The sequence below is a fragment of the Pyrgilauda ruficollis genome, unplaced genomic scaffold (genome assembly GCF_017590135.1).
Source record: "Pyrgilauda ruficollis isolate IOZ18807 unplaced genomic scaffold, ASM1759013v1 scaffold28, whole genome shotgun sequence".
Taxonomy (NCBI): Eukaryota; Metazoa; Chordata; class Aves; order Passeriformes; family Passeridae; genus Pyrgilauda; species Pyrgilauda ruficollis.
This window is the reverse complement of record NW_024524155.1, coordinates 9,904,504-9,927,164: the sequence shown is the minus strand read 5'-3', so window position 1 is coordinate 9,927,164 and position 22,661 is coordinate 9,904,504. Positions and strand designations below refer to the sequence as shown.

The window sequence follows — 22,661 nt, the reverse complement described above, 5'->3', positions numbered from 1 at the left end:
TGGAGGAACATACTACTTCATGGAAGAGAAAATGCTGTAAATTTCCTGCTAAACTATAAGAAAGGGTTCTTTGTGGTCGCTGGAACACATGATTCTCAGCAAAGACTGAGTAATGCAGTCACTTTCATAATCTGGTTATATCTGCTTTTACTTGCCCTCTTGAGCTGGTGACTGCTGATGAGGCTTAAGTTCTGGTGCTTTTCCTTACTGGATTTTTCTTTCTTTCTTTCCAATGCAGTGAATAATGAAATAGCACAGATTCATTAGCCCATGTTGTAAAGAACATTACCCAAACCACAACCTTTCAGCTCTTTCAGTTGCATCTTACTACTGTATCATTCAGTTAATTTTGAATAATGATAAAGGTTGATTGCTTGACCTGATTATAAAAAGGAGTCAAAATAGGTTTTGCGTGGATTTGCATGTGTGTCACGCATAATCAACTGAGCCTTCAAATTTCAGTTTTCCTTTAAACAGAAAATTACTTGTCAGTTACACAATTTCTTTAAGGTACGCTGTCCCATATGCATTCAGTCCTTTAAGCATGTACTCTTCCAAGACTGGAGACTTGACCTTCATAAAATCTGAGACTGTACCAGTACCTCTGAGTGTCTCATCCATGGAAAAAGAGGAAGGTCAGGACAGGTAGCACTCAGTTCCTGTCAACTCCTCTTACTTGGAGAACCACTGTCTCCAAGGAAAATGAGGTAGATACTCCATGCACATCTGAACAAGCAGTTGGAACTCCAGCCACAAGCAACTTTGTTTTCATTTCTAAGAGCTTGTGCCTTTAGATGTTGACTTGTAATTCCAGCAGTGTACTGCATAACAACCAGCATGGCCAGGGCTGACTCTGGAAACTTCTCAGTGGATGGGAACTTGCTTCTGTTTTTCTGAGCATGGAATTGTTCCTGAATCACTTTGTGATGGCTCAGGGCTCAGTGGTCGCCAGACCACTGTTCTGCTGGAGGCAGGTTCGGGATGTTAAGGCAAGCTGGTGGGATGTACTTTGGGCATGATAGCAATGGTCCATTCTCACAAGTTCTTTCTTAGTTTTTGATCTACCTAACTTCTATGGAAATAAGTTTAACTTTGCTGAAATTTGGTTGATGTGTTTCCATACTAGGATTAGTGCTTTTTATTGCTGCATCTTGTCATCTCATCTTGCAGTAAAGTTGTGCTTGTTACTTGAAATGAGCTGTTGGAGCAAAATAACATAGCATTTTTGGTCTGGATAAAAATCTAAGCAAACATGAATAAGTTATTCTTGTGATGCCTGGGTTGTCATTTACTCATAGTAAATTTAAAACATGTTAGGTAAAATGAAAACCTGAAATACCATGTTGGTACAGGTATGTGCATGTACTTGATATAATTTCCTACTTTGGTTTTAGTATTATGCTATTGCATAATCCTATGGCAGCAACTCCAAAAGAAATACAAAGGTCTTAAAATTTTACAGGGAAAAAATCAAATGGTTGTAAAACCTGTTGTAGTACTCTCGACTTTGCTCTTTATATTAATTGGATCCCAGTGACTTACAGGAAATTTTATGAAACATTTGTATTGAGTGATGATATAAACAAAGTGTCACTGTTACCCAAAGTCCATTCTGTACAGAGACTTTTTGTTAAAATTCCCAGTCCAGGAATACCTGGCTGTCAGCCCAAATACCTCAGATGCATGTCATGTAGCTTCCTAGGATTTTAGGTTCAGTGTGACAAATATTGAGAAGGCTGGGAAACTTATTTCAGGCTGAAACCTTTAAGCACACTTGTGCTTACTTTAAATTTTATTCTGAGTATCAGTATAATCTGAAAGTCACTTTTATGCTGTTTTGTAGGATTTGGAGTGGTAATTTTGGTTTCTGTTAACTTCCTCATTTCACATAACACACTCCATATACTTTTTCTGCAGCACAGGCTTTTTTAAACAAGCTTTGACATAGTTTAACTCTTTTCCTGTGTATGTGTGTACGTTCATAACACATCTGTATGTGCGTCACTGCTCTCAACAACTGTTTCAGTTGGTCAGCAGATGTTGAATTTAGTTTCATTTGTGGTAATGTTTACAGGAATGCATGCAGGCTTTTAATAAAAAGTAAAAAAAAAAGCTCACCTGATGGTGGTTTTTAAAACAAAATTCCATGGGTGTATTCTGAGGCTAAGATGCAATTTAAAAATTCTTCAGATAAGCTGAAATAAGGGAGCTTTTGGTATGCAGGATAACTTCTGCAAGAAAAGACGAAATCTATCTTTGCTTTTGAAGCTAAAGATCTAATTGTTTGTGGTTTGGATGTTCCTCTCCTTTTACAAGTGCCTTTCACTGTGGAGAAGCTGCATTCCTTTTTTATGGAATTTTTATGTTTCTCTCCTTTTACAAGTGACTTTCACTGTGGAGAAGCTGCATTCTTGACTTGGCATTTTTGTAGTAGCTGAGTTGTATTGACTAGACTCAGCTAATTATATGCTAGACTAGCTGCTATTCAGGTAGGCTGTGTTTAGTACAGAGGACAAAGTGAACAATAGCAAAACAAACCAAACAAAAAAAAGACATCTAAATCCACGAGTAGTTCAAGTACACTTTGCTGTCGAAAGCTGCAGTAGTGCAAGTATTCATGTGATGCCATAAAAACAAATTGGGTAACTGATACTGTTTCGACTTCTTGTTTAGGTTGGCTCTAATGTGGGTCAGTTGATCTGGTTTACAAAATACCTGGGATAGAACCAACAAGGTAGGAGCAGTGGTTATGAGAATGACGAGAGCAAGGCAGGACTTCCTCCAGGACAGAGTTCATCACTGGTGCTAGCTAAATTTTTTGGGAAATGCAACATGGGTTATATAATATTGTCTTGTAAAACTTAGTGCGGTATTAAAAATAAATGTACTTTCAATTGATACATGAGGTTAAGGACAGTAGTGGAACTAAAGCTATTATGGGTTTTAAGCCATGGGGCCCACTACACTTTATGAACTGCAAAACATTTGAATTCAAGATGCAAAATACTCTTAAGAAATCAGCCTGCACACGCATGACTTAGTAATGCATGGAAGTTATGTATTCTAAATTTAGTGAACCTGGGACTTGCTTCTGAATATTGAGTGCTTACTTATAAAAAAAAAAAAAAGAAAAGCCCAACACTTGTTTTTTCTTCTCATTTTTACTTAGCTCCTGGGTGCTTTCCTGTGTCAGGAAGAACTGAAAACTATTAGTAGACATCTAATAGACAAGTTATCACACTGCAGCTGAAAGCAGAAAAGTGTAATAAAAATGGCATTGTTTCAGGACTCAAGTCCAAATTAACCAAGTCCAATTTTAGCTGAGAAAAGGGAAATTATTGGGTTATCTGCTCAGGTTGCTACCCTTTACCTGTGAGCAAGTTATCATTTAAACTGAAAGGTGACTTTTACCTTCACAAAGTTTGTCCTGGGTGTAACTAATTCTGTCTAGAAATATATACCACATTTAAGCAACATATTCTTGGTGCATATAGAAATCACTTATAGTGTCACAGATTTAATGAATTTATTTTCTAAGTGTTTTTTCTGCAGTCAGTGAAGTTTTTCTGAAGTGGCGATCCACACCATATGGATTCAGTAATCTTTGAATAGCTTATTTCTGCACAAGGGAAAAGATGAGTGCATGCAATGACTAACTCCGAGCTAATCCACCAGCTTGTGTTTGCTGAGAAGATTTACTGGTATTTGCTGGTGTGATGTTGCCTGTTTTGTGTGTGCTCTGGTTCTGTCTTCATCCTGAGTAGGCTTCTGTTCGTGTAGGAGGGTATTTTATCTTTGTTTGCTGATGTGTAGCAAGCTGAAGCTTCGTGGAGACAAGTTCAAGATTGAATGCAGTTGAGATGACCTGGCTGTGTGGCTGGAGAGGGCAGGCATGGGAGCTCCCTTGTCTCATTTACAAGCCTGTAGGTTGGCTCAAGTTGGCTTGAAAGCTGCTGTGGTGGTTTTATGGTTGTGTCTCCCACCCTAGCAGAATTCCACTAGTGTTCAGCAGGCTGCAGCTGTGTGAGGCCACCCTGGGATATGCACAGGCCAGAGCAGCAATTCTGTTTGATAGCCATGTCTGTAAAGCCAGATTTTCAAACCCTTCCCTACTCTTCTTCCTCAGGTACCCCGCCCTCAAATCCTGGAGCACTTGTTCCCCTCACCTCTGTGCCGACAGCAATTTGCAGCCTTTTTTTTCCTGGCCTGTCTCTCACTTTCTGCTCTCCAGGATTTGCACTTTGAATCATGCTCTTGCATGTCGCTTTCTTGGCCAATTTAAATGCCGGAGACTACCAAGAAAGGGAGAAAATTCAGAAGTATATAGCAAATCTATATGTGTTGACAGTATTCAAGAGAATCTAAAAGATTCTTAGAACAGACTTTACCTTTCTATCACTCTTTGTCTTCATGTTTGTATTTTGGAAAGGGGCACAAGTTGACAGTGGTTCTTCATGTGGTAATTTTAATTTTTCAGTATTAATATTTTAACACTGCTAATATTGGAATAAATTAGAATGTCTTTGTTGTACGTTAGCAATTAATCCTTGTTCGATTCACCTCAGAACTGATTTCTAAGATGTTTTCAGATGCCCAAAAAAACATTTAATGAATCCTTAAATGCCTTATTTTTACTATTTTAAATGTAGTTTTAGGTCTTCTCAATTTTAAATTGACAAGCAGTAGTGAATGAGAACTATGTAAATGTAATTAATAAAAATGCAGCTGAAATAAGTGATGATGGTATAATCTCTAACGGAACTGGTTTATTTAGCTTTTTCAAACAGTATAATTCAGTTTGGGATTTTTAACCATGTGGGAATAGGTATAAACATGTATGAAAAGTCTTACGTGGTATAGTCAAAGGAGATTACATAGTCTTTCAAGTTCTTGAAAATTTCTTACCTAAAAGTTTGATAGCCATCCTGTTCCATGTTGCATTTTATCATATGATTTATGAATGGTTTGGAAAACTACGGGTTATTTTGGGGAAAAAAAGTATTTCTGATCTTTGTTTAATCATTCAAATAAAAGGGTATCTTGAAAGTGTTTGAAGTTTTATTTTATAAAAATAGTGTGCGCTGGAAACTGAGTTTATTTTATCTAAATCATGTAACATTTAGTGGCAAATAATGAAGTTACCTTATTGGTGTTTTTGTTCTTCAGAAATGGAGGAACAGAATGCTGGACCTGGAATTGAAGATTTCTAAAGGATTATGGGATCACACATTGAAGAGCCAGCAGGCGGAATGCCTGAGTGACTGAAGAAAATGGGTGCTAATGCATCTAACTACCCTCACTCGTGTTCCCCAAGGGTAGGGGGAAATTCACAGGCACAACAGACATTCATAGGTAACTCTTTTCAGTTATCTTGTCACTTACATAAATGACTTGGTGGATTGTCTATGTGCTGGATTTGATTTGCTTGCAGAAATGTTATGGAGAGCTGCTATTTTCTAGGTCACCAGTTTGAATCCATTCAAGCTCAATCGTGCTTGAAATTCACTACTGTCCATCTGTTTGGCCTGTGTATGCAATGAGTTGATCTGCCTTTTGCCAGTAAACAGTTGCGAGATTATTTAAATAAAATAAGTGGAGTTTTTTATAATTAAACCATGCATGCTAGTTTTGCTGGTTCAAGAGCAGTCACTTTCTGTTAATACTCATACTGTTTTCTGCTCTTCCTCAGAATTTCTGTCAAACTGTGTCAGAGCATGTAAAACCCTTGATCATCAGTATTCATTGTAGTATTGACATTGTGTCCAAGTGAATTACCTCCTTACTGCTAGAAGGGATATCTCTGATAATAAACCTGTTAAACTAACAAACAGGCTTCTCTTCCTTTTCCTCTTTCTGTAAATGAGGAAGGGGGTACTTACTGTCCTAACAGTGTTATTTACAAGCCGGGACCTTGCTTAGCTGGAGACATGTGTTGAAGTGCCCTTAAAAAAGGACTTTCTCATCCTACTCATAACTGGGGCAGGCATTACCTTTATGTGTTTTTCAGTCTAGTACAAAGAGACCTCAGTGTAGATCTAAGTACTGTCACACTATAAATAATAAACAGCTATGTTATGAATCTGAAAGAAGGCAGTCTCTGAGAAGATAAATATTCCTTTAAAAAAACTCAACCCTGACAGCCTGAAGAATGATCTTAGTGGTAAAGAACATCAATAGTTTATAAATGCTTTTCTCCTTTATGTTTCAGCTTGCAACTCTGCATAAGTAGTTATTGATATTCAGTGTTACTTCTCTTTTTAATCACTGTTGAAAGCAGAGTGATATCCTTAGCAGAGGAAAAACTGACTCACTTTGTAAATTTTCTCTTTTTTCTCGGCTTTCATGGCATTCCTAGCTCTGAGGTCTCATTTGAGGACAGACCACAAACTGTTACATTTAAGGATGTGTGTGCTGTCACAGCATGTCAAGGAGGAACTTTTAGTCCTAGCATTATGGATATTCATGCTGTAAAGTTCCCCTCAAAGGTTTATGTATTTTCAGTGTATCATAGCTAACTAGTAAAAGATTTGCTCCAGTCTGCATATATGCTTTCTAAAATGTGGCTAAAATGCTTTTCTTACAAGGCATGGTGTTTTTTAATCTGCCCCTGTATTGAGTGAAGAGAAACCCTCAGAGGCCTTGAAACAGGCAGATTTGCAGGCTGAAACGCCTTTTGAGCAGAGTTGAAGATATCTCCAAAAGCTACATTAAATTCCCAAGAAACTTCCTACATGATATGTGGAAGATTTAGTTGATGCTCTTCATTATTAAACTCAAAATAGAAACCCATTATGTAGTATGTCACAAGAAATTTAGTGACCCCCGTTACCTGTGGGAAATAGCGACTGAGGCTCTTTTTGAGGAAAGCCTAAAAGCATGTGCTTGTCTCATCTTAGGGAAGGCAGGTGAGCATTCTGGGTAAAATTCTTGCTGAAATATCCTGATGTTATGGGGTTCCATGAATGTGCTATCTACATTCCTCGCACTTCATGGCATTTGGCTCTTTCTCATTTTGATTTTTGTGTACGTGATTGGGTTTTGTAGCTGTCAAGTAGGAAATAGGTGTATCCTAAAACTGATAGCTGAGGTTTTCATCATTTGCCAGAATAATAATGTTTTAATGTTATATCAGCTTTTGTGTGTTTGGGGTTTAGGTGTTGTGGGGTTTTATTCATTTGTTGGGGGGAGTGAGGGGTGTCTGTTTTTATTGTATTGTGTGGCAGAACTGGGGATAGAGTTATAATAGCTGCATAATATGTATTAGTTGCCTTATTCCTGGAAACTGGATTTAGGCCTGTGGGTTTGTTTTAGACATGCTACTTTGCCATGAAAGCACTGCACCATGTTTCATGCTAAATGTAGGATGAGTGCTGAAGTCTGAGAACTAATATGGCAAAGCACAGTAGTTTCATAGCATGAGCTCCTATTGTTAGTTGACTTCATCCTAGTTTGCTTATAGTTTATGAAGAGCAGATAAATCAGTAAAAATAGTGTAGTGCACTTACTAGAAAATAATACTTTTGTTTTAGCAAAAGCTTAGTTAGTCATCTTGCTGATTTGTCTGCAGCAGTCAGGAGGAGGATTTCACACCATTTCCTAGGGTGGTACATCTGTTCAAGATGTTTGCTTTTTTTAAATAGAGCTCTATAATTAGATATTAAAATGTGTGGGCATGCAAAGGACTAAACAGATCCAATTTTTCATTGTCAAATTCCCAAGCAGCTCCTCTTGGCAGTCATCTGTTCCTGTAAATATTTGTCTGTCCCAAGCTGGATATGGTCTAGGGGCATGAAGTAGCAATTGCTTTTAAACAGCATTTAATAGATTGGTACCTTTCAGTATAGTGCTGAAGAATAATTAATTTTTTTCCTACTTTTAATGCTGCTACCTTATGAAGGAATACAGCCCAAAAACATTCTCTTCCAGATTCTTTCTTTGAGGGGTATGGAGCCACCAACTGTTGTGAACCCAGAGGCCATGATGATGCATCTTTACTTCTTACAAAAAGCAGTTTTGTAGCAGTGCACCCTTTTGTAGCAAGGGTTAATAGCACTGTTTGCAGTATATCCAAAGTTAAATCTTGTAAGTAGCTCAGGGTACACAAAGGTTTGAATGGCGTTTTAGTATTTTGTGGTGATTCATGTGTAAGTAACACCTCGCAGCAGCCTTTAGGGAAGAAGGAAATTGAGACTTGTGGTGTCCTAGTTTTCTTTAGTGGAATGTTAGAGAATGTTCTGCACTCAAACTTGCCATTAGAATCCAACGTACTTCAAATAGAAATGAGCTGGCATGTTCTCTGGAAAGAGAATCTGTCATTATAGAGTGACCAAAGTGTAGTTATACTTTTATTGTGAAATGCACCTCTTTAAAGGAAGGAGAAATTCTACGCTTGTCTCTATCAGCAGGAGGCTGAAGCTCTACTTTTCCATTGTCATATCTAGTGCAGCCTATGGAAGGAATTCTTATGGTTCTTATGGTGGATTTTGCAGCACGACCTCTTTGTTGAAGTTGTCTTGAGTTACTCCTGTTACTTTCATTTAAATTTATATTCTTTTCACTTCTTGAAATTTCAATATTATTAATAACATGTTGCCTGATCAAGCAAATTTTAAACTTGGATAAAATGGTTAGATGTCATTCCTCAAATAAAACAAAGTTCCTTCTCAAAGTTTTACTAATAGAATAATCATAAAACCACTGCATTGCATGATTTGTGGGAGTTTTAATTAGCTTGACATAAAAGCCACTGTATAAGTTTACTTAGTTATTGAGGCTTAAACAATTTACAGAACTGTTAGGTTGCTACAGCTGCCTTAGTCCAGAATACAGCTTTGAATTACCCCTGTGTCTTTCAAAGTTCGAGAAATACTTAAAATTACATGGTACCTAGATTTGCCCTCTGTTTTGTCAGACTGGGCCATAACATCACTGTCAAAACAGCATCACAGCAAATCTGCCTGTTACAGGTGGAGCTGTGAGACTGCAGTGATAGAACACATTGTTAAAGGCCCCAAAAGCTCTGGTTCTAGGGTGGGGTTTGGAAGATTTTAAAAAAGACAATAAGTAGTGAAGCTGCACAAGTGTACTAATAGAAACATGAATTATTCCTGACAGAAAACAGACAAATACTATTTCAGATGAACATATGATTGTTATTGATCTCTGTAGCATTGCAAATGTTAACTCTCCTTTGGTCCAGAAGTGGGAGTTTGGTTTGTGTACTTCCTTTTCTCTTTTCTTGTCATATCTGAAATTCTTCACCGTCTGGCTTAGGGCGAAAGCCCTGTAAATAAACTTATATTAGAAAATAACGCTTAAACAAAAGCATGACTCTCACATTAAAGCTATGGTTTTTTAACTTCTTTTTTTTTTTTTCTAAAACACTACTTTGGTTTTCCATTACTTGTTGAAATGCAAATTCTAATTCCTTTTTTCCTCGCTGAATTGCTATCAGTATTAGTTCCTAATATAATTTCCCTATAAATTATTTTTGAGAAGAAAAGTAATTATATGTATACTTTAATTGTGTAATGCTCTGTTCAAAGGAAATCTTCAATAATACAGTAAAACTTCCATTCTCCATAGTCTTTTTGATGGTGTTTATGCACAAATGAGTATTTGTAATTCTGCAGAAAGGAGTCCATTTTATGTGTTTGGCTTTGGCATTGCTTGATTCTCACATGACAGGATTTTTACTTTTCTTGCTAAATTATCTCTGAAAATAATCCCTGAGTGTTTCTGGTACTGTGTTTTCTTTTTTTCTTCTGACTGTAGCTATCTGATACCAGGTATGCATCTATTATTTTGATGATGCTTAATTCTAGAACAGAATTTGAAAACACCTTGAAGGGGGGATTGCTAGTACTTCACTGAGATATCAGGCTTAGAAAAAGTTAACACAATTACACTTTTCATGTTACAACTGCAGTATTCTCTTCCTGCTTGGATAAATGTACCATATGCTTTAGAGCTACATCAACTGGCGCTGCTTGGTCCTTAAAATTGAATATATTTTTTTAAAAACCCAACCAAGCAAAAAAATTTAAAAAACCAAAACACCCTGAAACCCAGCAAACTACAAACTTTGTAGATGCAAATAAAAGACTTTGTTCTTAATGGCCAGAAAAGGCTCTAGTCAGGTTTTCCGTTGGTAAATTATCTGATGTGAGGAGAAGGAAGAACTATATAACTTGCAGAATCATTGATGAAGTATTTAGGTGTTATGGACCTTCCTTTTGAATTTAAAGAATAAATGTGTTCAATTTTCCTTTTTGCCTTCAGGGACATCATCCTACTCTCATCAAGGTTTTGGCTGTGAATCAAAGCTGTATAGCCTTGACCATGGCCACGAGAAACCTCAAGACAAGAAAAAGAAAACCTCTGGCCTTGCCACCCTCAAAAAGAAATTCATTAAGCGTCGGAAATCGAGCCGATCTGCTGACCACGCCAAGCAGATGCGTGAGCTCCTCTCAGGCTGGGATGTCAGAGATGTTAATGCGTTAGTAGAAGAATACGAAGGAACATCAGCCTTAAAGGAACTTTATCTACAAGCTAATTTAGCGAGACCAGAAGCCAGGACGCTACAAAAAGACATGGCTGAACTTTATCAATACAAATATTGCACCGATGTAGACTTAATATTTCAAGAAACTTGTTTTCCTGTGCATCGTGCGATATTGGCGGCAAGATGTCCATTTTTTAAGACGCTGCTTTCTTCCTCACCAGAGTATGGGGCAGAAATAATAATGGATATTAACACAGCTGGCATAGATATGCCTATGTTTTCTGCTTTGTTACACTACCTTTATACGGGCGAGTTTGGAATGGAGGATTCGAGATTCCAAAATGTTGATATTCTTGTGCAGCTTAGTGAAGAATTTGGAACACCAAATTCCTTAGATGTTGACATGCGCGCACTGTTTGATTATATGTGCTACTACGATGTGGTTCTTAGCTTTTCATCCAACTCTGACTTGGTTGAAACTTTTGGTGGAAGTCAGAACTGTCTAGATGAAGAGCTCAGAGCTCACAAAGCTATTATTTCATCACGATCTCCCTTTTTCCGTCACTTGCTACAGAGAAGGATACGAACTGGTGAAGAAATCACAGACCGAACTCTACGGACTCCAACTAGAATTATATTGGATGAATCTATCATACCAAAAAAATATGCTAAGGTCATTTTGAATTGTATGTATACAGATGTGGTAGACCTCTCCGTTTTGCACTCCAGTCCTTCGGTGGGCAGTTTAAGTGAAGTTCAGGCTCTTGTAGCAGGAAAACTAAACATGACTAGGGCTGAAGAAGCCATGGAGCTTTATCACATAGCACTGTTCTTGGAATTTAACATGCTTGCACAAGGTATGTAATACTGTCCTCGTTGTAGAATATATGACCTTATTAGAACAAGTTTTAGCAATTTTGCAGTGTAGGGATGCTTATTGTCAGCTGTAAGTGGCTGACAGTTCCTTTAGAAAGGGAATTTATTTTCCATCTGTAAGTTGTCAATAATGGATCTGTTTTCTAGGGCCAGAAGAAATGCCATGCAAGAAATTTAGTTGTATGGCGCATCATTGTTGAAGCATGTTAATTTTATCTGGTATGCATAACTGGTCTTGATAGTTCTAATGCTTACCTGCTTTCTGTAATCCATTTTTTGGGTCTAAACTACAGAGAGATCCTTCTTGAGAGGAGGAAATATTTAGACTTGTTCGGAAGTGTCCATATATGCTAACAGGATGGTAAACTTGAATGACTGTTTCTGTAGTTTGTGTTAAGGACACCAACCCTGCAATCTTGCTGTTGGAAGGAAAACTTAAACAGCTTAATTGCAGTAGTCTTAGGTCTTTAATGTCTGCCCATCTATGAACAGAACTGAAGGCAGGGTCAGTCAGTATTTTCAGACATAAAGTTTAGAAAGTTTTACTACTTCTGTTGTTTTTGAAGATCGTTCAAATCTTGGTTACATACAGCCTCCTGACCTGAATTACTGCAGTCTCAGGTGAGGTGCCCAAGCACTGATCAGTGCACTAAAGGTGCTTCTTGTGGTGGCAGGAGCTTTGCCTGCACTTTTATCTGTTGGTGTTTGAGCTATTTAGTGGCTGTATGATGCATAATGAAGTATGGGAATTGTTTCAGGCCTTGCTGATGGGGAATAAGAATTTTACTTTTGAGCTGAGAAAGGGAAAATGGAACTCGCTGGTATATCAGCAATATAATTTGCTTAAATTAGTTTAATGTTTTTAACAAAAGTAACTTTTTACAGTAGGTCTGTACATCCTTAACTTCTAGCTGTCAAATTAAGTTTGACAAGATTGAAACCTTATATTGTAAGCTATAAAGTAGTTCTGAGTAAAATAGGAAACTTGATAAAGAGTGGACAGGAAAGGGCAGTATAAGCACTGCAGGAAGAGGTCATATTTTTAATGACTTCTCCTAATAGTTACATGAAACTGAGAGTGATAAGGATATGAGAAACTAATAGAACTACTGTAGCTCATGTGGAGTTTGCCATTGGGAAACTAATTTTCAGATTGTGCTGAAAGCTGAAATAATTGTACTGCAATAAAACTAGCACAGATCAAAGGGGATGTGTTTTCTGAGGCAACATGCTACAGGATGCAATTGGGCTGTTCTTAGGCTCAGAATCATCCAATCACAGAGCAACCCAGGTGAGAAGGGGCTCCAAAGATCATAGGATCCAACCTATGCAAGTGAGAAAGTGAGCTTAGGTGAGATTATCCAGCATTCCGTCCAATCACTTCTTGAAAACCACCAGTGGTGGGGACTATACTGTGTCTCTAGGGAGTTTGTCCTGATGAAGTGATTGTTTTCATTGCAAAAACATTTTCTGTTGAGATGTTTTCCTGTGCAATTTATACCTGCTGCGCCTTCGTGTGGCTTCTCGAGAGAAGAGAACCTCTGTCCTCTTTATAGCTGCCCTACAGTAGCTCAAGGTCTGGGAATACTGTGACAAGGTCCCCTGAGCCTTCTGTTCTCCAGGGAGAAGAGACCTAACTTCCTTCAGTCTTTCCTCATAGGCTAAGTTCTCCAGTACTTTGATCAACATCACGGCACTCCTTGAGATCCTCTCTTCTCTATCTGTATATTTCTTATTTTTGTTGTTTCCTTCTCAGTACACCTAGAAACTTAACGTTTCAGAAGCGGCAAGAAGTTTTACTATAGTTCAGCTATGGTATTAAGTTAATTTCTATATGATATGCACAAGCTAATAGTACTTGAGAACAACTCCGTAAATCAGCTGAAAGCCAGAAAGGAAAATGGGTTGAAATTAAAGAGGTGATGGAGTTTCTCAGTTTTGGTGTGTGCACATATATACAAGTGCTAAAAGGATTTAACGTGGTCAGGGAATACTAATGAGAGAATTAAATAGTGAATGAAACCCTCAGTGAGACACTGAATAATTATGCACTGTTTCCTAAATGAACAGGGTTCAATTCTTTTCCTCAGATTGGAAACATAAACTGGAACAACTGTGATCTGGAGGTGCTCTGAAGAAGCAGTATCAATTATAGCAAAGCAGAAAAGCAGTGACAGAGAACTTTCAAGAGAAACTGAAGTAAACTTTTAGATAGGAAAATGGCTTTTATTTTCTATGTTAGTAAATAGTGAAAAATGAGATGATATTTTATTTGGTGTTGAGTTTGTTTCTGCTCGCTTTAAGTTGAGCTCACTTGGATCAGAATGTCCTAAATTGGCACTCTTTTCAGTAATGCACTACAGAACAGTGCTGCTCTGGAATGTTCATGAGTCAGTGGTAACAAGATCTCTACTTTTTCCTGGAAGTTTTCTCCCAGTACTACCTCTAGGAGAGTAATAAGAAAAGCAGCAGCAGGAGCTGCACTGGGCTTGCACCTCAGCAGCAGACTTGAGTGGCTGGAGCCTGCGAGTGCAGCAGTGCAGGTTCGATCCTGGTGGCCCTCTGGATGAACTGGAGCTGTGGTGTTCTGAGGGTGGTCATGGGGAGGAGGTAGAGGGATGCAGTGGCATTCAGAGGTTTTCTTCTTTCCATAGTAAATCCCTTTCTAACTGCAAAAGTAGTGAGATTGAGGGGTGGGGCTGTTGCTACACACAGGGGAGAAAGGCAGTAAAATCAGCAAGTGTTGAAAACTAGAAAATGTAGGTTTGGCCCTCCTTCAGATATTGAAATTCTAGATGTTAACTTCACCTAATTAGGATTTTACAAATTGGTGCTGCATTCCCTAGCTACAGGAGAAAGTAGTAAACGCTGTGTAGATCTGCATATGCCAGTGGAATCAGAATCTAATGGTTTCATACTTAATTTGCAGGGTTCATGTTTAGGTCACTGGTACAGTGCAGACATGGAAGAACTGTTCTGGTATAATCTTATAGTCAAAATTAAAAGGAAGCGTATTTGGTCAGGGAAAACTATATGCCTGCACATGACTCAGGTCACTTAAAGATGTGCTTTACTTATGACCACTGTTCTTGTTTCTGACTTAATTGTAGCATCTTCTCCTCACTTACATGATACTTAACATGAGCTAGATGGGAGGTCTTAATTCCAATAGTGTCCATCCTGTTCCCTGATTTCACAGCTAGCCGACTTCCCTGCTGGAAGCTGTCACTTAAACATCTGACTTCTGGATGTTATGCAGAGTGATGGGGAAGAGACAGCATTGTGTAAGTGTTGGAGGCCACTGAGCAGGCAGTTCTCCTGACATCTCTTAGCTTGGACCATTGGCAGTGTTTTTCCACTCTGTGGTGCAGCAGGTGTCCAGTTCTCCCCAAGTACTGACTGATCCCATCAGCTGGCTTTTGCAGTAGCTGATGTCTTAAGTTTCTTCTCTAGATTTCCACAGCCTCGGCTGAAGTTTTTTGTTTCAGTTCACTCCTGCTGGCCAGTTGGGAACTTGCAAAGGCTTGTCTCCCTGGTTTCGTGGAAAATATTTTGGGCTTATTATGTTAAGTCTGGATTCTCTTTCCAGTTCATTTTTCTCACTTCCACTCAATTTTGCCTGGGTGTTTGTAACTGAGTGTCAAGTGAAACTGATGTATTTTAAAGCTTCTGATCAGCTGTTTTTATTTTCAACAGATTTTAGTTTGATTTGTCTTCAGGGACCTTTCTAAGTATCCAGATGTTGTAATTTTTCTTCCTTTTCAGCAGATGATTCAGCTTTGACTATTTCTGTGGAAATTTTCCCATTCCTAACACAGTGATACTACTTTTTTGACTATTGTGATTTAATAGGTAATTTCCCTAAGGTGAAGACGGTGATTAAGTGCAATGAATCTCTACCATCCAAGTAAAGCAGGACAACCTTTATCTAGAATTTCCTCTGCCTTCATCTTGATTTGTTTTAACTGAGGATTGTCACTTATCTTTCAAGAGAAACTGAAATGGATCTTTCAGTGAACTAATTTGAGTAAATGAACTAATCAGCAAGCATATCTGGTCAATAGAGCTGATCACACTGGAATCCTTTTGTATGTAATAGGACTGACCCTGCTCTTAGGGGTGCTCTGGTAATTTTTACTGTCAGAAGTGAAACTCTTCAGTGCTTTCACAGAGGCTATGAGCACTACAGCCCCCTCCAGGAGGTTGGAGCACATCCCTTTGTAGAATGTTTCTGTGCTCTGCCTGCCTGTTTCTGCTTTCTGCTTCAGTTCTTCTGTCTTCATGCTACTCTGCTGCTCTCTCTCAGCTGTACTGGTGTAATTATTTTAACACATTGATTCATAAAGATTTGGTTTAATATCACTTATCCCTTGCTCTTCTGTAGTACAGTTACTAAAATGAGATCAGTTCCCTAGTCCTGTTCATCACACATTGTTAAAATACTCCCCACTTCCAGTCCTACTGTATTGCCCTACTGTTGCAGGGAAGTTTGATTTCAGGCATATTAGTTTCATTAGATAGCTATATTACATGTGTGAATCCTCTCCTGCATCTTGGCCCTGTTACCCATTGTCAGGAGCAGTCCCACTGAGGTGGTGGTACAGAATGTTTTGGTGTGATAGGCTTTTGGATACTGGGACCTTATGAAATGGTTTTGCCTGAGAACTTTTTCTGTCACCTGATTCAAAGAAGTTTTCTAAAGTAAGACTGACATAAGACCCCTCAATTTCCAACTTTTTGCTTTACTTCACTTTTATTTTAGGTGTTGAGTTTACTCTTGACAAGTATAAGAACTTGGAAACCTTATTGTAAGTGCTGCTGCATTCAGTAGCACAGTGTTTGATCTAGAAACAGATGTTACCTGACATCAAAAGTACTCTTGGTTTTAGAAGGGCTGATATTTCAGGGATGCCATGGTAGCAGTATTAAATACATATTCAAAAAAATTCAAAAACTGGTTCCTGTGATTGCCAGCATGGTCTCTCCTAATGTGACAAACTAAAAAAACATTGAATAGCTTCTAGGTTTCAGTTCAGTGTTAAAGTGAATTCTTACTATTTTTTTTTCATTGGCTCCACTGGTGTGCACAAGTTTTGGGGGAAAGTCCTCACTACAGAATAAGTTAAATCAAGCTAACAGTTGTGTAGTGAAAGGTTTGCTTAATGCCACTTTTGCTAATTGTTGAAGGCAGCTGACTTGTCTTCAGTAGGTCTGTCAACTGTCCTGATCCCAAGCCACTAACTAGAATGCTAAACATGGGCTCAAACTGTTTCTGTCTGGAAGGACAGTGGGGCTGCATTTGGGAGAGAACTGCAGAAGCAGCCAGGACTTGATGGTAGGAAGGCTCCATTGGCATCCAGCTAAAGGAGTGCATGGAATAGCATAATTTGTGCAAAATGTGATAGTTATCTTTCCCTTTTGTAGATTCCAGGTTGAATCTCTGAAGGACAGTTATGGTCACAGAAGCTTGTGTGACACTGCAAATGGATCTTGGGAAGGTTGTTGCTGTCTGAGTATTAAAAAATAATATTCACAGGAAAAAATGCTCTATTCCACTGTGAAGAGCAATATTGTGGCTATTAGGTGACTACTTTTTTTGCCAAGTGGCTGATTGTTAAAGCAGAAATAATGTCTGCCAAAGAAGAAAGGAAACTGGATTCCTTCCATAGCTAGAATTGGGTTGCCCCAATTTATTTAAAAGCTCAAAAAAACCGCTTTAATTATTACCTTATGCTGACTTCAGAAGAAAGACTTTTAATAACCCCACGCTTCTGACCCATTGCTAAAGTTATTTGGGAAAAAGACTGTTTCATTTGCTAGTTATCCTGAGTGAGCTTTTCACCTGATATCGTATTATTGTTAGTTTGCAATGCTTGAACTTGACAGAAGAATTGAGGCTGAGCTTATGCACTGTTTCTATAAATCGAGGTTACTCAGATCATTGGAACTGCATTTCTGGTGTCTTTTCAAGGGGCAGGCGTCTTTACTTCAAAAATAAATGTCAGATGAAATACTAGGAATGGCATTAATTTTGAGATAAGTCTCTGCTCTTGTAGCTTGAGTTTCCTGGTGACTGATTTCAGTGTGTGGGTTTACTTTATGCCTTTGAAACGAGGCAGTCCTTAATGTGTGATGTTTAGAGTTCAAGGGAATGCAGTTTCTGCTGAAGTCAGCTTGTATGCAAACAGAATAATTGCATACAAAAAATTGTTTTAGGATTTAGCACGGGAAGGCTGAGCACAGATGACCCTAAATAATGGTTTCAAACTATTTTGTTTCTTATTCATGGGAGTCAACCTCCTCTCTTAAGCAAATTGCAGCTAGTCACAGCTTTCATTCACGTGCCAGGTTTGCTGCTAACTTAACATTTTCCTTTCTTGAGCCCCAAAAGGAAAGCTGAGAGAGACTCACGTGACAAAGTTAAATGCAATGTCAGCCCTTTGCTGTTTGGGTAAAAATGGATCCTGAAGTGGAAAGCTTCAGACTTAATTTACTCTGTGTTTTTGACATCCACTGAAGTATTTTGAGCTTTTTATGATGATAAGTTGGGTTTTGGATGGTTTATTTACTTACTGCTTGTTTGTTTAAGGCTGTTTCTCAGATTCTTGACCAAAACTTTTTAAGACTTGATTTCATCCTTTAGGAATCTGGGAAATTCTCCCTTCTAGAGGAGCAGTTTCGTTAACCTGTACCTCAGCCCACGGAATGTATCTCAGAGCAGTTCTCATCCTCTGCTCTCACCTGTACCGGTGATGACTAGAGTCATGTTCCAAGTGCCTCCAGCCCATCTTTGTTGCCTGTGCCTTCACTTAAGGCCAGTGCTTGCCATGCACGTTAGAGGTCAATATCTATAATGAGGCTATAATCTGTTCTTAGTAGCAGTAGCGATATGTAACCTCATGGAGATAGGTGGCTCTGAGAAGTGCCATACTATTTCAGTATGAAAATGGTGAAGGACAAAGCAGTTGTGTTGAAACATGACTCACCACCCACCCCTTTGTTAGAAGGAAATGGAGAGTGAGTCTGAGATGCACAGTGTAATGCTGCATGTGCTGCATCACTCAAGTGTGTGTGCTTTGGGTAGCCCTTCTGTCAGTGGCTGCATTCAGTCTTCCTTTTCTTGGGTGAATCACACATGTGAAAAAAAATCATTCAGCTGCTTGTTGAGGAAAGCTTCGTTTAAATATGAGCTGGTGTAAAATGCATTACTGTTGGGGGACAGACATTACTCTTACAAACTGCTTTAGAAATTTAATAAGGATTGTGTCCAAAACTGTATATATTCAAGCACATGCCTGAAAAGCTTAGAAAATTTTATTGGTAGAATATTGTTCTTAAAATTACCACATTGTGGTTGTTACAGTATTGGGTATAAATATATGTGTCTAATAGGACAGGCAAATTTATAACCAATCTCATGTTTAAACTGTTGCTTTCCACTACCTTTTTAACCCTGCTGTTTAAAATCCCATTTTAGTTACTTTACTTCTAAGTAGTAGCTCCTTTGACAGATTCCCTCCTACTTGAAGAAGCTTGTTCACTTGTTACTACCTACTCCATAGCTTTCACATTATTATGATGAAAATGGAATGAACATATATTCTGTATATATTCATATATTCTGTGTGCTGCCCCATGTAGAAAAGTAAGATTTTTCTTTTATTTCTGTTAATTGTTGCTAGTGTGTTTTATCTGTATGCAGCCAGTACCAAAATATGTGGCATCAGGAGACCTGTCTTTGTCTTGACTAGGGTTGAGATTACTGTACTAAACACTTTTTTACTCAGCTTATTTCAAGAGCTCAGTAATGCAATACGCATCCCTAAAAAACGAAGTTTAGTTTTTAGGTATCTTTGAAAGTGAGAGAAAAATGATGATGTATAAGAAGTAAAATTGCAGTGTAGACATGTAGCTCTGAACTGTCTGGGGGCCTCTTATAGGCATAAGCACAGCTGTAATTTTGTGGCTGTAGTGGTTTGAGACTGGAATGTATAATTCTGAGATTTTTTTTTTCTTTAAATTGCTATCTTTGTGCTAAACCAGATGTACAAATGAAATCAACAAAGTACTCTTGGTGACTTCAAGTTATCAACGTTGTGGTACCATCTGTCTTAACTCTCTAGTCCCAAGTACCCATGTTTTCAGCCCTCCCTCATCATTTCTTCCCTCATTAATTCCAGATCAGCTCCGTTTCACTTCAGGAGTTCTAACTATACTCTCTGTCCTTCAGAAGATGTGTACCTTGTGAAAGGGTAAATCCTTACAAAGCAGTGGGTAGGAAGAAATGGTAGCAGACTCTCAGAAATCTGCCTCCCTTCTACTTCCCTGTCAGAGAATGTGCTCCCTGTCCTGGCACCTTCTGTGTCTTGCTGGATACTGAGGCCATCGTGGTGGCCTGGAGCTGCCATCCACTGCTTCCTGCCTTTTCTGTGAGTCAGAAAATGATGCTTTGCTGCCCTCATCCTGTACTGAGTAGCTGAGTACCAGCACTGTTACAGTTTGTGTTTCTTCTCCTCTACGTGGTCTGTCTCAGGAGGGTCCATGAGCAAAGTGATACAGGCAAAAATCCCACCTTTGTTACAGTTCATGGGTTTCCATGAATCTGCTGTGAGCAATAGTGACTCAGATTCTCAATGTTAAAACGTGTTAAACGCTCAGATAACCAAAGCGGGGGTTCTGATTGGGTTGAACTAGCTTTCCAGTTGTTTATCCAGGCATGCCAGCAGCACGATGCTTCATGTGCCTTTAAAAAGTGAATAACTGTATAGTTGGAATCATGAACTTAAAATTACTGTACTTCTAGTCAAAATAGACCTTGTTTCCAACCTTGATCTGTAGGGCATCTGTCTTTACTCTCACTGGGTGTACATAACCCTTTCTATTACGGATTTAGCCACATGTATTATTCCTTCAGGGTCGAAGTGCCTCTGTAACAACACTGTTGATTGCTGCCCTTGTTTGGTAGGCTGTGAAGATATTATTGCTGAGAGCATCTCCCTGGACACCTTGATTGCCATTCTGAAGTGGAGCTCTCAGCCCTACGGTTCCAAGTGGGTGCATCGCCAGGCACTGCATTTCCTCTGTGAGGAGTTTACCCAGGTCATGACTTCCGAGGTCTTCTACGAACTCAGCAAGGACCACCTGCTCACAGCTATTCAGTCTGACTATTTACAGGTAACCTGCAGGGCAGAATACAGCTTGTCCTCCTAGAACTAGCAGGATGTGTTATACCATTATTGGAAATGCTTGGCAGTAGTTGATTTTAAATTGTTAGGCTGAAGAGGGCTTATACACACTAAGCACTCCTTCTATAATGTGTAAAAAAAAATTAAATGGAAGTAGTGATTAACAAAATAGTTTTGTTCTTGGCTTGTAACACAACCCAAATGTGGTATATGCTGTTGCTTAGAACTCTAATAATAGTTTATAAATGCATGCAAATTATTTTAAACAAAGCATTTCTGAATCTAACATTTGCCTTGCCTGTTAAAGAGATTTATAAAATTACGCGGTGGGAATAGTTTTGCTGTAACAACACATGCTAATTTGGGGCAGTGGGAGCTAATAAACTAGAAATGGTTCAGAAAACTCAATTTATTTTCATGGAGAGAGAAAAATACAGTCTCTGATGAGTATTGCACTTTTTTTTTTTTTTTTTTTTTTTGGTGACTTGCCTTCAGTGATTTTGTGGTTTTAGGGAGAGAGAACTGTATTGACCAACAGAAAAGTTCTGGATTTTTGCTGCCACTGCTCTTCAGGGAAGATATCTTTATAATGATGACCACTCCTTAATAGCTTAAGGATTACTAGATTTACTAGATTTTTTTCTTTAACATTCATTCATCTCAATCTTACTTTTTTGTAAAGGATTAAGTGCTAGAGATTATTTAAAGTGCTTTTTAAAAAGTTTTGTTAACCTGAAGCATTTCAGAAATTACAGTTAACAGTACTGTTGATCTTCCATGAGAGCTGATATTGCTGAATTTGTAATGTTAAGCAAAAGCTTGAAACACCCAGAAGTAGAACTGCCCCTTTAAATTTAGTAATTCAGACTTTATAGCTGTAAGATTCCATACTAAATAAAACTTTTCCTTCTGTACAAAACTTCTTCCTCCTCGTGGGGATTCAGTAAGTAATATGAATGTAGAAATTATGGTGGTGAAATACCTGTAGTACAGCTTAAAATATTAGGAGAAAGTGGTAAGCAGATCATAAAGTGCAAATACTTCATGCTTAGGTGCAACTGTGTTTCTTTAGACCTGTAAAAAACCTGTGATTTTTTTTTTTCTTTTGTGTGTTTGCATGCAGCATTAAGCATATACAGATTACTGACTTCCTCTTTCTACAGGCAAGTGAACAAGATATTCTTAAATATCTGATTAAATGGGGAGAACACCAGTTGATGAAGAGGATAGCAGATCGAGGTGAGGATCCTTTAAACCGTGCAGTACTAAACCAAATGAACCAAAATTTATGGCAGTTCTATTTTGTGAGTCATCTGTAACTTAGGGAAATTCAATCTACTTTGTCCATAGTATAGTCAAAACAAAGCAAATGCTCTTGCTTTCTTTAAAGGTTTGTTATCTAAAATGAGAACACAGCATTCTGAGAGAGATGGGATTGTTTAGCCTGAAGAAGAAAAGGCTTAGAGGGAATCTTAGCAGAGTCTATAAATATCTAATGGCAGGAAGCAAAGAAAATAGAGCAGCGCTTTTGTCTTGGCACCCAGGACAAGATGAGAGGCAGTGAGGCACCAACTGGAATACAAGAAACGGTGAAGATGGTCAGACCCTGGCACAGGTTGCCCAGCTGGATGCAGTGAAGGGCAATGTGTTGTACCTTACCTGGGGAGGTGTGGAAAGAGGACATTGGTTCAGTCACAACCAAACTTTTAGAGGTCCTTTCAATCTCTGTGGCTGTCTGATTTTGAAATCTTGTTGGTTTCCTGTTGTCTCAGAATTATTTTTCTTGTAACTAATTCATCAAGTAAAAACCCCCTGCAGTATCTTGTTACGCAGGTTTCTCACAGTAGTCTTACTCTTAGTTTACTATGTCAGCCTTTCACTTCAGTTTGAGTGTGTCTCTCTGACAGGAACCTGTGGTAGTGAGAAAGAAGCCAGCAAGTGGCCACCAGTGTTTTCCCTAAAGTAGATGTAAATGTATTTTTATGAGCCCAGATGCACATTATTGCTACCGTGGTAACTTCAAGGGCAATCTTACACGTGTTGGATATGGGAAGTAGGTTAAACATGTATGTCCCAGATAACAAATGCAAGGATCT

The 22,661-nt window shown here is 38.5% G+C and overlaps 1 protein-coding gene across 3 annotated transcripts in view; it reads left to right on the top strand.

The window, feature by feature from the left end:
- Positions 1-22,661, top strand: part of BTBD7 (BTB domain containing 7) — a 51,708-nt gene that overhangs the window by 13,672 nt on the left and 15,375 nt on the right. For all 3 annotated transcript variants that reach the window (XM_041471817.1, XM_041471815.1, XM_041471816.1), the window contains 4 exons: positions 5,167-5,352; positions 10,282-11,361; positions 20,346-20,554; positions 21,729-21,804. In XM_041471817.1, coding sequence (XP_041327751.1) covers positions 5,271-5,352; positions 10,282-11,361; positions 20,346-20,554; positions 21,729-21,804 — 1,447 coding nt within the window. In that variant the 5' untranslated portion in view covers positions 5,167-5,270. The remainder of the gene's footprint in view (positions 1-5,166; positions 5,353-10,281; positions 11,362-20,345; positions 20,555-21,728; positions 21,805-22,661) is intronic.